The following is a 13,556-nucleotide window of genomic DNA, read 5'->3' on the forward strand; positions in this document are numbered from 1 at the left end:
ACATTGCACCCGACGTCAAGGCTTGAACCTGTATGGAGAAAAGTTTGGCACCTATCAATGGCCTCCCACTTCTTGATGATACTTCATGTGAAGAAAAAGTATCTCATTCTCAACCTATAGCTGCCAGTTACTACTCCTTTTCTAGCGGTACTCGCTCTTGAACGCCAGCTAAACAAACCATGGGTAGCAGATATCCGCAACCTCCCCTGCGAGGTTGTCTAGGGCTAAGAAAAGTGTAAAAGCATGCATATTTTACCAAAGACGACGGTTATCAGCACTTCTTCCGTGAAACTGAGCTATGAAACTTATCCGATAATGATATGCCTTCGGCTGGACATTTTGGCTATTTTTGGCAGCTGCGAAACTATGGCAAGCCGGCAGATGAGGACTGTATACATGATACACGCGAAATCTTTAATCCTGAGCCTAGTTCCAGTTGGCTGGTACTACGAGCCTGTGACATAGTAATTCAAGACTTTGTCTACAATCAACTGAAGATTTTGCACGAGACGTGTTCACACTAATTCGGTTAAGCAAAACAGACATGTTCACCACCATCGATGAAAACGCTATCAGCCGTACTGAGATGAATCACCAGGTCTATCAGAGTCATATGAGGCGACCGCGGTACGCCTTTCTAGTAGACCATTCTTCTCACATCGCCTCTGCAGCGGAGAGCCTAGCTTCGATGCTCCGACGCCAAAGAGAAGACGCTAGTTTGTTAGAATGTTTCTACCAGACACAATGAGTAGATTTCCAAAATGAGACCAGAGAAATAAGACTATTTTGATCAAACCCCTCGTCTAATTTCTGTTTAGCATATGGCCCAGAATGAAAAGCCGGAGCTTGATCCAGCTGCCAAGGAGAAATTTGGACGTATAAACTGAAGACTTCCAGATCGTTAGGAATGTCTTCGCGACGTTGGTCACGCAATATTGAATACGTAAGCCTACATGGAGAACGTCAGCAGGAAGCTTGTATGATTGCCCTCGAGAGACCATACCAAATCGTGCCAAGCTACTCCAGCATACTCGGATTGGCTCTTGCCATAGTGTGTAAAGCCCAGCTTTTCATAATACGAAACCAGCCTGTCGTAAGTGAGAATAGAAATTCTCTCTGCCTGTGCCGTTTGCATCATGTGCTCGATGTAGTATGCCATGAGGGTTTTGCCGTAACCCGACTTCTGGAAATGGGGCGCGACAGCCAGTGAATGCAAAGTGATAGTTCTGCCTTCAGGTCGATGCCCCACGTCGTATGTAGCGGTCGGGTCTATCTTCCACGCAGATGGGACAGCCATATCCTCGTCTGTGACAACAGAAGAGGTTGACTTGGTGGAAATTGTGTGTGCGATAAGTTCATCACGACTCGAAGTTTCGGATGGGCTGTAGACCGGGGTGATCCCTTGTCGGATAACGCTCTCTGGGCTATTTTTGCCCTTACGGACAAATAATCCTAAGCAGAGTTCAGGGCATACCGTCAGTCGATATTCAATCTGAATGCACAATCGAATTAGATATGTTCGGTGGCCTTCTTTGCAAGCGCGCCCTTGCCCCTGAACACTGCGGCAATATGTGTGCTGGTGGCTACTTATGTACGAATTGGCAGGGATCTGGGTCATAAGATGTAGCTTGATGATGAATTTGTTCGTAACAACGAAGGCCGATATGGAAAGCAACTTGCCTTTTCGCGAGTCGCTGCTTCGGCGGGGGGGAAGGCTGCGGCCTCCACTGCAACGCATCGATCAAGATCGTTGACTGATAGTGGTCGGATGTATAAATCCATGATCACAACGACGGGCAAATAGTTCGACGATAATTGATGTTAAGGTGTTACTGAGTTAAAAACGCACAAACATTGGTCGGAGACTGGAAAATGCTATAGTGCGAGAGGGAATTTGGCAAATGTGCAAACGTCACCTCTAGAATTTATCCGAGAGGCCATGAGTCATTGAGATGAAGCCGGAGTTCGGATTACAGCTCCCGGCCCTGCAGGTCCCCCTTCCAAAACCAGCCTTAGTTATGAAATCGGCCTTGTTTGCAGAAGCGGGTATTCAGAATCGAAGAGAGCGACACTCTGGTTCGATTTACGTGAGACATCCAAAACAGAAAAGATCACAGCACTAAAGCAACCATACTAGTCTTGCAGAGAGCCTCAGCGGTGAGCGTCTAGATTCGTCATAGGCAAAAATCCTAGCACCTATGAAGCCTTCTCAGACTCATCTATGATTGGCGTTGAGAGCATTGCGAGATCCCCAATTAAACCGTGCCAGATCTTTTTGAAAGGGTTTCCTCACGAAAGATTCCTCTCACAAGATTGTGAAAGGCGTCCTTGCAGAGTCGTTGGGCTGCAAGCCCTGAAAGCTGGCTCGTTTAGCCTAACCCCCCCACAAGGAGGTTCATGTCCTGCAATGGGTCCCTGAATTCCGTTCAACTTTGACCGTCACGGCTTTGGACTTCCCTGCCGATTCAAAACTCCATGGTCGCGTTCTCGACGACCAAAGCTCCCATCGTTAATAGTGTTCCCTGCCAGATGGAAACCGTGCAAGTACCTATGCACTTTTCTCTTGCAATCGCCAGCAGCTATAGGCATGGACGCCAAGACTATTCCAGATGCCTCAATGGCTGCGAACCATGCTACTGTCGGGGCACCTGTTGTTGAGGCGCTGTCTTTGAGACCTCTCTTCATGTCCATGTTCTTCATACTTCTCTGCATTACCTTTCCCGTCCTGAATACTAGATCTAAACTCACGAAATTTCCGGATGTCGCCGTCTCTACCTCCATCTTCGACATTGGTAATTGAAGGCCAGAAGACAATTCGTATTTGACTCAGTCAAACTCATCAAAGACGGTTTTGCTAAGGCAAGTGGCTCGTAAGTTCCGTCTCAACTTGACTTTCACTCATTCATGCAGGTCGGCATTACTACCCCTTTTCGAATTATCGCCGATATAGGCGAGACGGTTATCATTCCCCAGAATTTGTCGTTGGCATTCGCAACGAAGCCGACCTCGATTTCATGGAATTTGTCAACCAGGTTTGGGCAATCGCATCTGTTCGGTAACTGGCTGGTTCACTTACGGACCTTGCAGCAATTTCTTTCAGACGTTCCTGAGTTTGAGCTATTAAAGACGGCATTCCTGAATTCCCTGGTCACTGACGTTACCAGAGTCAAGATCACACAATATCTCGGTCCGTGGACTATCTGGTGTTCTGAAATTTACATGACTCAATATGTCCTGACACATTTCTTAGAGAAGGTAACTGTACCTCTAGCTGACGAGTGCGATCAAGCATGCCGAGAGATCTTCGGGGAATCCAAAGGTAAAGTGGCTTTAAAAATGTGGAATGGCCCGGCATCGCTTGAGTAATGCAACCGACACACTGCAGAACAGAATGAGGCTGTACTGAAGTCCGCACTCTTAAAACTTGTTGCGCGAATATCATCTCGTGTGTTTCTTGGCGACGTGGGCTGCCGCAACCCGGCCTGGCTCAACATTACCAAGGAATTCACCGTGAACAGCTTCATGGCTTGTGTTGGCTCCGGAAATACCCTCCTGGATTTCGTCACATTGTCCATTGGTTTTTGCCAGAGTGCAAGACTGCACGCGCACGAGGACATACGACACGAAATATCATCAATGATATTTTAAAGGCGCGCCAACTGGAAGATCAACAACGACTTGCTAGGGGCTTGAAGCCGGAGTTACGAAATGATGCGGTCGAATGTTTCGAACACCTAGATGGCCAAGGGTCAGAGCTATGACGTAGGCCGGGCACAAATTGCCCTCGCCATGGCTGCTGTCCATACCACAACCGACCTCTTCGCTCAGACCCTATTCGATATCATTGGCCATCCACAGATTATCCCAGCCCTCCGCTAGGAGATTGTCATGATTATCAGCCAGGACGCATGGGAGAAGACAGCGCTCTATAAGCTGAGACTGATGGACAGCGTGATCAAGGAAAGCCAACGCATAAAGCCACCGAACGTGGTGAGCATGAGCAGGCTGGCCTTGAACGACATTACGCTTCCCGATGGCTCAATCCTTCCCGCGGGATTCAAGATGGGAGTTTCTGCGCATTCTATGTGGGACCCTTCCGTTCATCCAGATCCTAAATTCTGGGATGGGTATCGATGGCTTCGAAGGCGCCAATACATATTGCCCTTGCGGCTTTCTTGGGTCTCTTCAACTCCTGGGACTGCAATATAGAGCTCCTTTCAATGTGAATCCACAGTCTTCGATGCTTCTCTTCTTCCAGTCATATGGGCAATAAGCGTTGCCTTACTTATACTGAACCTTCTGTACATACAGACCAGCGTCAAAAACATTGTAGACACTGGTATCGATATAGAGCAGTTCCTTACCATTCGCACATTTGTCGGCCTGATCGGCCTAACGATATAATTTTAGCTCTTTAACACTGTGATTGCAAGATCTATCCTATCTGTCGCGGCATGATGTCAGTACATAGATACGTATCTTTGTGAGGGGTACTAGCGAATTATACGATAATCCGATCATATTTCCATTATCCCCACGAGTGCATCTTCAAGGAATTTTGTGAAATTGGAGAAAAAATGGAGATGCTTGTATTGACGTTATGCCTCGACGGATGGGATAGGTTACGTAGAGGTGCGACATTGGTCCTCTCGCAGCCCCTGACGACGCCTCTAATATTGTCTCTTTGAACAAAGGACTTAGAACGCTGAATCATTTTCAGCAGACTCTTGATCAAGTCTTTGGTGTCTATCTCAGGTGCTTTTGGACTAAATTCCATACTACAGCGGGCTTCGGGGGTTTGGGGCCGCTGACCCCAATGTTTGAGGAAATCGACCTGAAAGGCCAGGTTTGTGGTAGTCAACGGCTTAAGAACTAGGCAGTAATATTTACTAATACATAGTTTGATTCAATTGATCAAACAAACAAAGAATTGATATTTGAAATAATATGCTTCTCGAACGCCGCGGTCATTTCTCAATAGCGCCATGAGGTAGAGCTAACTCAGTCTACAATATCGATGATACCTGTATGCTGCAAACTGAGTTCGGTTTATCTCGGCATTTGGACTACGGTACATGGGCCCATCTACTTCTCTAGGTTTGTGCTTCCTTTAGCTAATAATCGCACTCGACGCATCTTCTGTACATGATCAGTGCCTACATAGAGAGATGCATGCCCCAGCATATAGCGTTAGGTTTTGATCGCAAGGAATGACTAGGCGACAAGGTGATTCTAGACTATGGTGTCAAGCAAACCTAAGTTTAGTTCTTAGCAGAATTATGCGAGCTCGATGTTGCTAACTATTAATCCAACTGAAATCCCTAAGAAATGCGTTCATCTTTGACCTTTGGAAGCATCCTCCGGGTCTAATAATCCACAGTTCACAGCATCTAAGACAAGCTGAAACTTGATCTCATCGAAGAATTGGAGAACACAAATCATAGCCTTTATAGGGTCATTTCAGCCACTTGTTTCTCAACCCTTACATTTCTCTAAACCGTCGTGATCTGATCGTAGTTTTTCTAGTTTACGTCTTCGTTTGAACGATTCCTGAATATAGAGACCGTCTTTAAACTTGGAGACCCTTTCTGGCCGGAAATTTGAGTGCCGCACAACCCACGCAGGGCCGAAGAAGAAAGAGGCTTCATATTTGATATTGCAAGAATCTACTGGGTCTGGTAGGAGGCGAAATAGATTGTGGAAGAAGAACTTACGAGGTTCGCAGCTGCCACCAGAATAGGGGTGGATACGAGAGAAAGAGAGTGTAGTGTGTATTATCTAAGTACGATTCTACGGAGTAGGGTATCCAACATACAGATGCAAGTCACTATGTACGAGATACGTCTGAGACATCTTGCAACCATTCCATACAGGCATGACAGCACTTCAATCATTGGCGATAAAGCGGACTAACCTAGACATCAACGCTCTTGGAGTGTTCCGACACTGAATCCTGCTGTGATTAATGCATGTACCATCCATTGTTAGGTTGACCTGCATACCGCCCTGTCCTACCCTTTAACAGACTGGAAAACTTGTTGTGCCATGTGCTATGGTACCTTCGGATTACCGGAAAAGGTGAGACTCGTCGTATTATAGATGATCTGAAGAGCAACCTCCAAGGCGGAGCTCAGTCATCCCTCTTGATCTTAGCTTCCGGGTGGGATGCTCCTCTCTCTCGTACGTTAGGTGAGGAGAAATCAAGAAGTTTCAGCGAGGACTTCTCCGTGCGCCCTCTTGTCTTCCTCTAGCCCATTAGCCAAGGCGAAATTTTCCCCGAAGTGGATATCACAAACACGTTTCTCGATCGTCGGCCCGATGAACACTCAATTTATTCACTAAACCGCACGGAGCCCCGCCAACTTTTACCTCAGTGCCCAAATTTACCTTGGCTATGTCGTACCAGTACGCTAACGTTTGTCCACTCCTTCAAGGATAGCTTCCTCCGCCATTTCCCCATGACTAAAATCGCGGGGAGGGCGAGTCAAGACGACGCTGGGAATGCCTTGCGACCTGTTCTCCGTGGGGTAAAGCATCTTTTCTTGTGGAGAAGCATTTAGGCTCGTGGCCTTAAGTGGACACAACTCTCGTAAAAGCGGTCTCTCGGCGATTAGGCTTTTGTATATAAATCGCGTTGGTAGCTCCCTATGGTGATAGCAAATGTCATATTATCGGATGCCTCCTTTTCTAGTACAATAGATACCATGGCGATTCGCAGTGCCTTCTTGACGACCCTTGTCGGTGTCGCCCAGTTCACCCGGCATACACTTGGCCAATCAACCATTTCTTCTCAACCTGTCCATGTTCCAACTGGGACACCCATCGTTGGCGATTACAATGGCGCGTACCGCCCTCAAGTGCACTTTTCTCCCCCTCAAAATTTCATGAACGACCCCAATGGCATGTTCCGAGACGCCGATGGCGTTTGGCATTTGTATTACCAGTACAATCCTACGGGCGTTGTTGCAGGCAACCAGCATTGGGGACATGCAACGTCCAAAGACTTATACCATTGGTCAAATCAGCCCATAGCTCTCTTCCCCCCCGAAGAAGATGTCTTCATCTACTCTGGAAGTGCTGTTGTTGATGTGAACAATACATCCGGCTTCTTCCCAGACCAAGACAACGGCGTGGTTGCAATCTATGTGAGTTTACACCAATTGAGCTTTCGATACCACTGTGGCTAATTTAACAAGACTCTGGCATCGCCGACGCTGCAGACTCAGGGTATCGCTTATTCCAGAGATGGAGGGTACACCTTCACTCCATATGCAAACAACCCCGTCATCAATAGTACAAGTGCGCAATTCCGCGATCCCAAAGTCGTCCGTTATAACGGCTCGTGGGTCATGGTGGTTGCTTATCCACATGACTTTGCCATCGGTATCTTCACGTCACCCAATCTGAAAGATTGGACACCAACTAGCAACTTCTCCCATCATGGGCTTCTCGGTCTGCAGTATGAGTGCCCAAACCTGATTTCTATGCCTTACATAGACGCAGAGGGCAAGAGGCAGGACGACATGTGGCTTATGGCCATCAGCATAAACCCAGGTGCGCCTCTAGGAGGTTCTATAACGGAGTATCATCCTGGCACTTTCAACGGCACTCACTTTGAGGCTGTTGACGCGGCTGCGAGAATTGCAGACTTTGGAAAGGATAACTATGCCGGGCAATGGTTCTACGGCGTCCCGGCCGAGGAATTCCCGGTGTCAATCGCATGGGCATCCAATTGGCAATATGCTCAAACGGTTCCGACTGACAAGGAAGGCTGGAGAAGCATCATGAGTCTTCCGCGTCAGAACTATCTGACTAAGGCGAAGCGAGTGGGATGGAAGTTGGTCTCGGCCCCGTACAATTTGGAGCCTGTGCTGGGTCGTGAACTGGCTTCCAACCACAGCATGGGTAACGGGACACTGATCGTGGACTATGCCGATGTGGCATCCAACGCGATTCACTGGGAGGTCAATGTGACAGGCATTCCAGAGAAAGATATCTCAGCAACTGCTTCTTTGAACTTTACGTTCTCGAGTCCTGCTACCGGCGAGTACATCAACGGCGGATACTTCTTCGGCGGGGATCCCGTGTTTTTTGTCAACCGGAATGGCGCCCGGGGCTTCGAGAATATCTTTTTCACAGAAAGAACGTCCATTAGTAGTTTGACAACAGAACAAAACTCGTGGAGTCTCAGTGGAGTGATTGATAGGTCGATTCTTGAGGTCTTTATAAACGGTGGCCTCGATAGCGCGACTAGCACGTTCTTTACGACTCAGCCGTTGTCGCGCTTTGTGTTGAGTACCACAGACCTACCTAATAGCATGAGAGTGAGCGTCAAGGTAAATGGGTTAGGAAGCACATGGAAATAGACAGAGCAGTGGCACTATTTTAACGTATACAGTACTCGACAACCGACGAAGACGCCCTGACCCTAACGGGTGGGACAGGCGTTAAACAATCAAAGCAACAAACAATGTCGTAATGTATGCTGGGAGTAGTTATCAAGTAAACTATAGTTGGACAAGCAGAACATCCACGCCTTCCATTCTCGGGCATCAATCGATGATGCGATCTGCTGAAGACTTTATTTCCGTCGGCTTATATTCCTGAAAACTTCGCTCTGATACGCGGTACAGTACGCCTTGATTCTCCATGGAGCATCCGTATTGACAAGCTTGAAGTCGAAGATGTGTACGAACTGAGCCACGAACTTGTGCAGCTCCACCTATAGAAACCATACCTGGTCAGTTTGACTTCCACTCAAAGCTCGTGGTCCTATCCGACTTACCGGCGCAATGTTCCTTCCCATACACATTCTTGGCCCGCTACCGCCAAATGTCATCGTACTACGATCAAAGTATCTTGTCTTGTCTTCGTTTTCGAGCCATCGGCCCGGGGGGAACTCGTTCGCATCTGAACCCCATATTTCCTGATCGCGATTTTGGGCTATGGGGCTGATTCCAATCATTGTGTTCACCGGGATCTTGATACCCCTTACCTTAAAGTCAGGTGGTGTGTGTCGTGGGAGCTGAAAGACGATGGACGGTAGTAGTCGAATGGCCTCCTTGATAACTGCTTGCAGATAGGGCAGCTTTTGAGTTTCCAGGTGAGAAATGGGTGCTTTCAAAGTATTTACATTGTAAAAGTTGTCAATTTCCTCTCTCAGCTTAGCCAGCACTCCTGAATTTGCTGCCAAGTAAAAGAGGCAGGTTCGCATGCTAATAGAGATTGTGTCTGCTCTTGCCCCACTGGACTTTCTCTTAGTAGCTATGCGTTATGACGAGGAGGTCGAACTTACACTAAATTCATCGCCTCCACCAAGATTTCAACAAAGGAAGCTAGCTTGCCTTCGAGGTCCTTCATTCGGCAGAAATAAGCCAGAAGGTCTTCTCGTCCGGTCATCTTAGGGTCGTCTAGACGTTTCTGGAGTCTCATCGCGGACCAATTGCGGAAAGCTACTAGGGGTTGGTCTGCGTTGAAGAACCCAGTAATCATTTGAGCGCCACGACTTGTGACAAGCTATAACCACCGCGGGAGGTGGCCGACGGATGACAAGAGCTTGAAAATATCGAATATGGTTTTTCGAAGTTGACCTACGTCCTTTTCTTCCTGAAGATGGCCAAATTGGGAACCATAGTCGAGTTCACCAACTACATCAAATGCAAACGCATTAGTCCGTACAGCCATGTCAACAGTTTCACCAGCTTGGGTGTATTTCTCGAGCTTTCGGATCAGTAAATCGAGGCAGGCCTGAATATGGACCTCGCAGTTGAGGACTGAAGACATTGAGTAAGCACTCGCCAGGTGCTTTCTAAGAAAGCTATGCTGCTTCTGGTCCAATTCCGAGAATGATTGAGGTGCTGTAATGGGAGAGTCCCAAATGGAGTACCAATCTGTTTTGGCGGCATTGTGACCGTGGCCGTACAAGTTTTTCATGGCGTACTCGTCCACTACAGAAACTTCGTTTGGTGCAATTCGTACCACTCTTCCGTATTTGTCATGGATGGAGAGTATGTCATCGTGCCAGTCGCCTTGAATGTATTTTGTGGTGCGCCAGAGACCTGTTAATCTGGCTGGCAGAGGGCCAGGCAGATGGGAGAGAGGATGCAAAATAAGTCTGTAGAATAAAGTAGCAATAATAGCCATAGCTCTGGCAGAAATGCAAGATAATATCGTGGGCATGACATCCATCTCTCGTTTCACGCTTAGCCAGTCAAACCAAGTGGAGTGTTGCGTCATGTTGAGAAGGAGGACCGTCGTCATGAGCCGGGCGCCTGAGTGCAAAGGGATAATGTGCTACAGAATTATTAATGCACCTAAGGGATTACAGCTAATGGAACATCTGGGGTAGCATATCATTCCTTTTTTTCTCTTCGAACAAATAGCCAATATACGGGCCAGAAGCATTGGATGTGCCCGCATCGTGGATGTGGGGCCTCAAACAGAATTTACATTGTCATGAACTCTGACTTGTTGGGAATGTAACTGACTTGGAGGTATTTGGTACGACGAAAGGTGCCGAACTGAGTACTCTACCTTTTACAAAAGACAATTCAATTGACACTTAGTCAGAAGTCCAACTGACAACTACCTTACAGAACACTCAATATGAGCAACATGGCCCGTACATAGAAGTCCCCCGATGAGGGGAACGAGTGGGGACGAGATCGTGGACCCAGACAGACATCATCAAGCAACTCCATGAGGAGGACGAGCGTCTACTTCCAGGACCTAGACCCTTGGAGTACGATCTGGTGAATGCAAATCCCTATTGGGCCCATCAAAGGTGCGCCAAGCCTTTCCATACTGAGAGGATTGTTCTCTGTGGTGATGCTGCGCATGTAAGTCATGTTCAATGCCGCGCGTTTCAGAATGAGATGACTTTGTTCATCTTTTAAAGTTCAACAACCCAATTGGCGGACTTGGTCTGACAACTAGATTCCTAGACTCTGCAGCACCTGGGAACTGCCTTCCGAGAATTCTGATCCTCGAAGAAGAGGCCGGTCCGCTTCTGTCACGATACGGAGAAGTTCGAAAAGCAACGTGGCAAGAATTCGCGAATAAGGCATCGACAGAGTTAAATTACGTTTGCACTCCGGTGATCCTAAAATTGTTGCTGTGAGTGAGGCTTTTATCTATGCGCCGAATAACGACCGCGATGTGCATAAAAGGCGGCGTCATCCATGAACGAAAACATTCAGGACATGTTTGAAGGTCCATTAATGCAGTAGAATAGGTTTCTGATAAAAGCTTCCGCAAGCGCGAGCTTGATTATCACACAAGGAAAACATTTCCCAGGGTCGTATTATGCCCTAACCTGTCGGCCACTACCGCTTTATCCTGAAGATCGGAAATTCGGCTCCTCCCGGTGTCCTTATAATGACAACTCAAAAACTCGCTGTGGAGACACTGGGTGAAGGAGACGGCAATGAGCCAAGTTAGCTGGAGAAGTAGCGATACGAGCTGCTACATACTGGGCTCTGTTACCGGTGGATAACGGGGAATATAAGGTCAAGATTCCGTGATACCGAACAGCCGGCGGGGCGGAATTTGCCAAGATCCGAAATGTCGCCAGCTGCAAAAGACATAGATCAAGGCAGAACTGCTCGAAGCGAAAGAGATCACAGGAAATCTATATTTGCAGTCCAAGTCGACCTTCCATTCTTCCATATTATCCAGTAATCATTCCATGCTCTGTTGTTCGAACCCGACGCCATGGGTATCAAAATCGTCATTGTAGGCGGCAGTGTCGCTGGCCTTTCTCTTGCCAATATGCTGGAGAGATTCGACATCGAATACACGATTCTCGAAGCGTATCCTGAGATTGCGCCCCAAGTCGGAGCTAGCATCGGCTTACTTCCCAACGGCCTGCGCATCCTGGATCAACTAGGCTGCTATGAGCGACTCCGAGAGGCTGCTGGAAACTACTACCACAGGGTGACCTTCCGCGATGCGAATGGGAAACCAAACTCATCAGCTCCTGGACCTACTATTTCAGAAAGAATGGAGAAACAGTCGGTTGAATTCTTTCAAGAGTTGATGTCCATGACACTAACCAAGAAAGCGCCGGATACGCGTCTTTATGGTTAGATAGACAGATGTTACTTCAAATCCTGTACGACAACTTGAAACAAAAGGACAAAGTCCTTACGAGCAAGCGTGTAGTCCACGTGGAAACCAGCTCTACAGGAGTTTTGGTCACCACGGAGGATGGATCGACACATACCGGCGATATCCTGGTCGGCGGTGATGGAGTTCATAGTAAGGTACGAGAAGAGATGTGGCGGATAGCTAGTGTCTCTGATCCAATTGCGTTTCCCCAGTCAGAGAGATCAAGTAAGTATATAAGGATTTCCACAACGTTGCACTGACGTAGTGTTGGCGAAGAGAGATATACTAACCGTTATGCATAGTCGTACAATCGAGCATGAAGTGCATCTTCGGAATTTCTAAGCAACCAGTAAACTTCCCGCCTGGTGCTACTCAGCAGAGCACGTTCTTCCGAGGCCATCTATACCTGGTCATATCCGCACCGGGAGACCGGGTGTATTGGTTCCTGTTCCACGAATTAGGAGAGACAAAATTCGGAAAAGACATTCCTAAATTCTCTAAGGAGGATGAGTTCTTGCTGTCGACACAACATCGACATGATCACATCACAGAAGAACTGACGTTCGGGGATCTCTACGACAACCGTATCAAGTCTACCTTGGTCCCGTTGGAGGAACATGTGTTCAGGCGATGGCATTTCCAGAGGATTCTTATCATTGGTGATGCGGCAACCAAGGTACTGCCGTAACCCACGGACCCAGGACTACATAGACTACAGAGGTGGATAGGTGTGCTAATATCACCATCCAGGTTCATCCGATCTCAGCTCAAGGAGGAAACGGTGCGATTGAGGCGGCAGCGAATCTTGTCAACGCCCTCACGCGTAGCGAGATTCCAACCTCTCCAGACCTCCAACCTGAATTCATCGAAAAGGCGCTAAGTGAAGTATGCGCGATTCGATATGAACGGGCCTCCAGCATGATGAAGAAGGGTCGTCGAGATGGCGCATTCCTCTGCCAACAGCCGCCGTTTTCAGGGCTTATTATACATTACGTCTTACCCTGGCTCGGGGATGACCTCTTCTTCAAAGAAATTCTCAAGCAGTCTCTTGCTGGTCCACATATAGAGAAGCTCCCCGCACCGGAAAGACCCCATACGACGCCTTACAATGACGAGTTGCCTGCAATTTCTTCTAGGTACTCCTTGTTTGGTTGGAATACCGGGACGCTCTTAGTGGTGACTCTTGGTGTGTCTCTATACCTAGTTCAAAGTGCTGGACGGTTGGTATGGGTGCCCAAAACCCGCTAGGAGAATACATGTCCAGGGCTCCTTTCCTTTACTTTCACTCTTTTAATCAGTGTCTTGCCGCTTCATTCCTTTTACATGCATAGTACTAGATCTGTCAAGAGCCAGTCAACAAATCAAGTTGTCATTAGTTTGTCCTGAGCAACTCGTTAGTATCAAGCTGGAGATCTGCATTACATAAATCATAAATCCACGTTTGCGCA

General features: G+C 47.7%; 5 protein-coding genes across 5 annotated transcripts; 3 read left to right on the forward strand and 2 right to left on the reverse strand.

The window, feature by feature from the left end:
- Positions 1–949: 949 nt before the first annotated feature.
- CPAR01_01843 (acetyltransferase) lies at positions 950–1,782 on the reverse strand (the record flags this gene model as incomplete). The annotated part of the gene is made up of 2 exons (XM_060486131.1): positions 950–1,452; positions 1,677–1,782. The coding sequence occupies 2 exons, from the start codon at positions 1,780–1,782 to the stop codon at positions 950–952; spliced, it is 609 nt and encodes a 202-aa protein (XP_060356988.1).
- Positions 1,783–2,617: 835 nt separating this feature from the next.
- On the forward strand, positions 2,618–3,059 carry CPAR01_01844 (uncharacterized protein; the record flags this gene model as incomplete). The annotated part of the gene is made up of 2 exons (XM_060486132.1): positions 2,618–2,792; positions 2,911–3,059. The coding sequence occupies 2 exons, from the start codon at positions 2,618–2,620 to the stop codon at positions 3,057–3,059; spliced, it is 324 nt and encodes a 107-aa protein (XP_060356989.1).
- Positions 3,060–6,704: 3,645 nt separating this feature from the next.
- Positions 6,705–8,366, forward strand: CPAR01_01845 (beta-fructofuranosidase; the record flags this gene model as incomplete). Its single annotated transcript, XM_060486133.1, has 2 exons — positions 6,705–7,145; positions 7,197–8,366. 2 exons carry the CDS (start codon positions 6,705–6,707, stop codon positions 8,364–8,366), a joined length of 1,611 nt encoding a protein of 536 aa, XP_060356990.1.
- Positions 8,367–8,581: 215 nt separating this feature from the next.
- Positions 8,582–10,236, reverse strand: CPAR01_01846 (uncharacterized protein; the record flags this gene model as incomplete). Its single annotated transcript, XM_060486134.1, has 4 exons — positions 8,582–8,722; positions 8,786–9,245; positions 9,296–9,420; positions 9,595–10,236. The coding sequence occupies 4 exons, from the start codon at positions 10,234–10,236 to the stop codon at positions 8,582–8,584; spliced, it is 1,368 nt and encodes a 455-aa protein (XP_060356991.1).
- A 1,476-nt stretch (positions 10,237–11,712) lies between these two features.
- CPAR01_01847 (FAD binding domain-containing protein) lies at positions 11,713–13,356 on the forward strand (the record flags this gene model as incomplete). Its single annotated transcript, XM_060486135.1, has 4 exons — positions 11,713–12,011; positions 12,062–12,258; positions 12,411–12,784; positions 12,859–13,356. The coding sequence occupies 4 exons, from the start codon at positions 11,713–11,715 to the stop codon at positions 13,354–13,356; spliced, it is 1,368 nt and encodes a 455-aa protein (XP_060356992.1).
- Positions 13,357–13,556: the final 200 nt, after the last annotated feature.

Source organism: Colletotrichum paranaense, assembly GCF_030867605.1.
Source record: "Colletotrichum paranaense strain IMI 384185 chromosome Unknown Scaffold_1.1, whole genome shotgun sequence".
NCBI classification, from domain to species: Eukaryota; Fungi; Ascomycota; class Sordariomycetes; order Glomerellales; family Glomerellaceae; genus Colletotrichum; species Colletotrichum paranaense.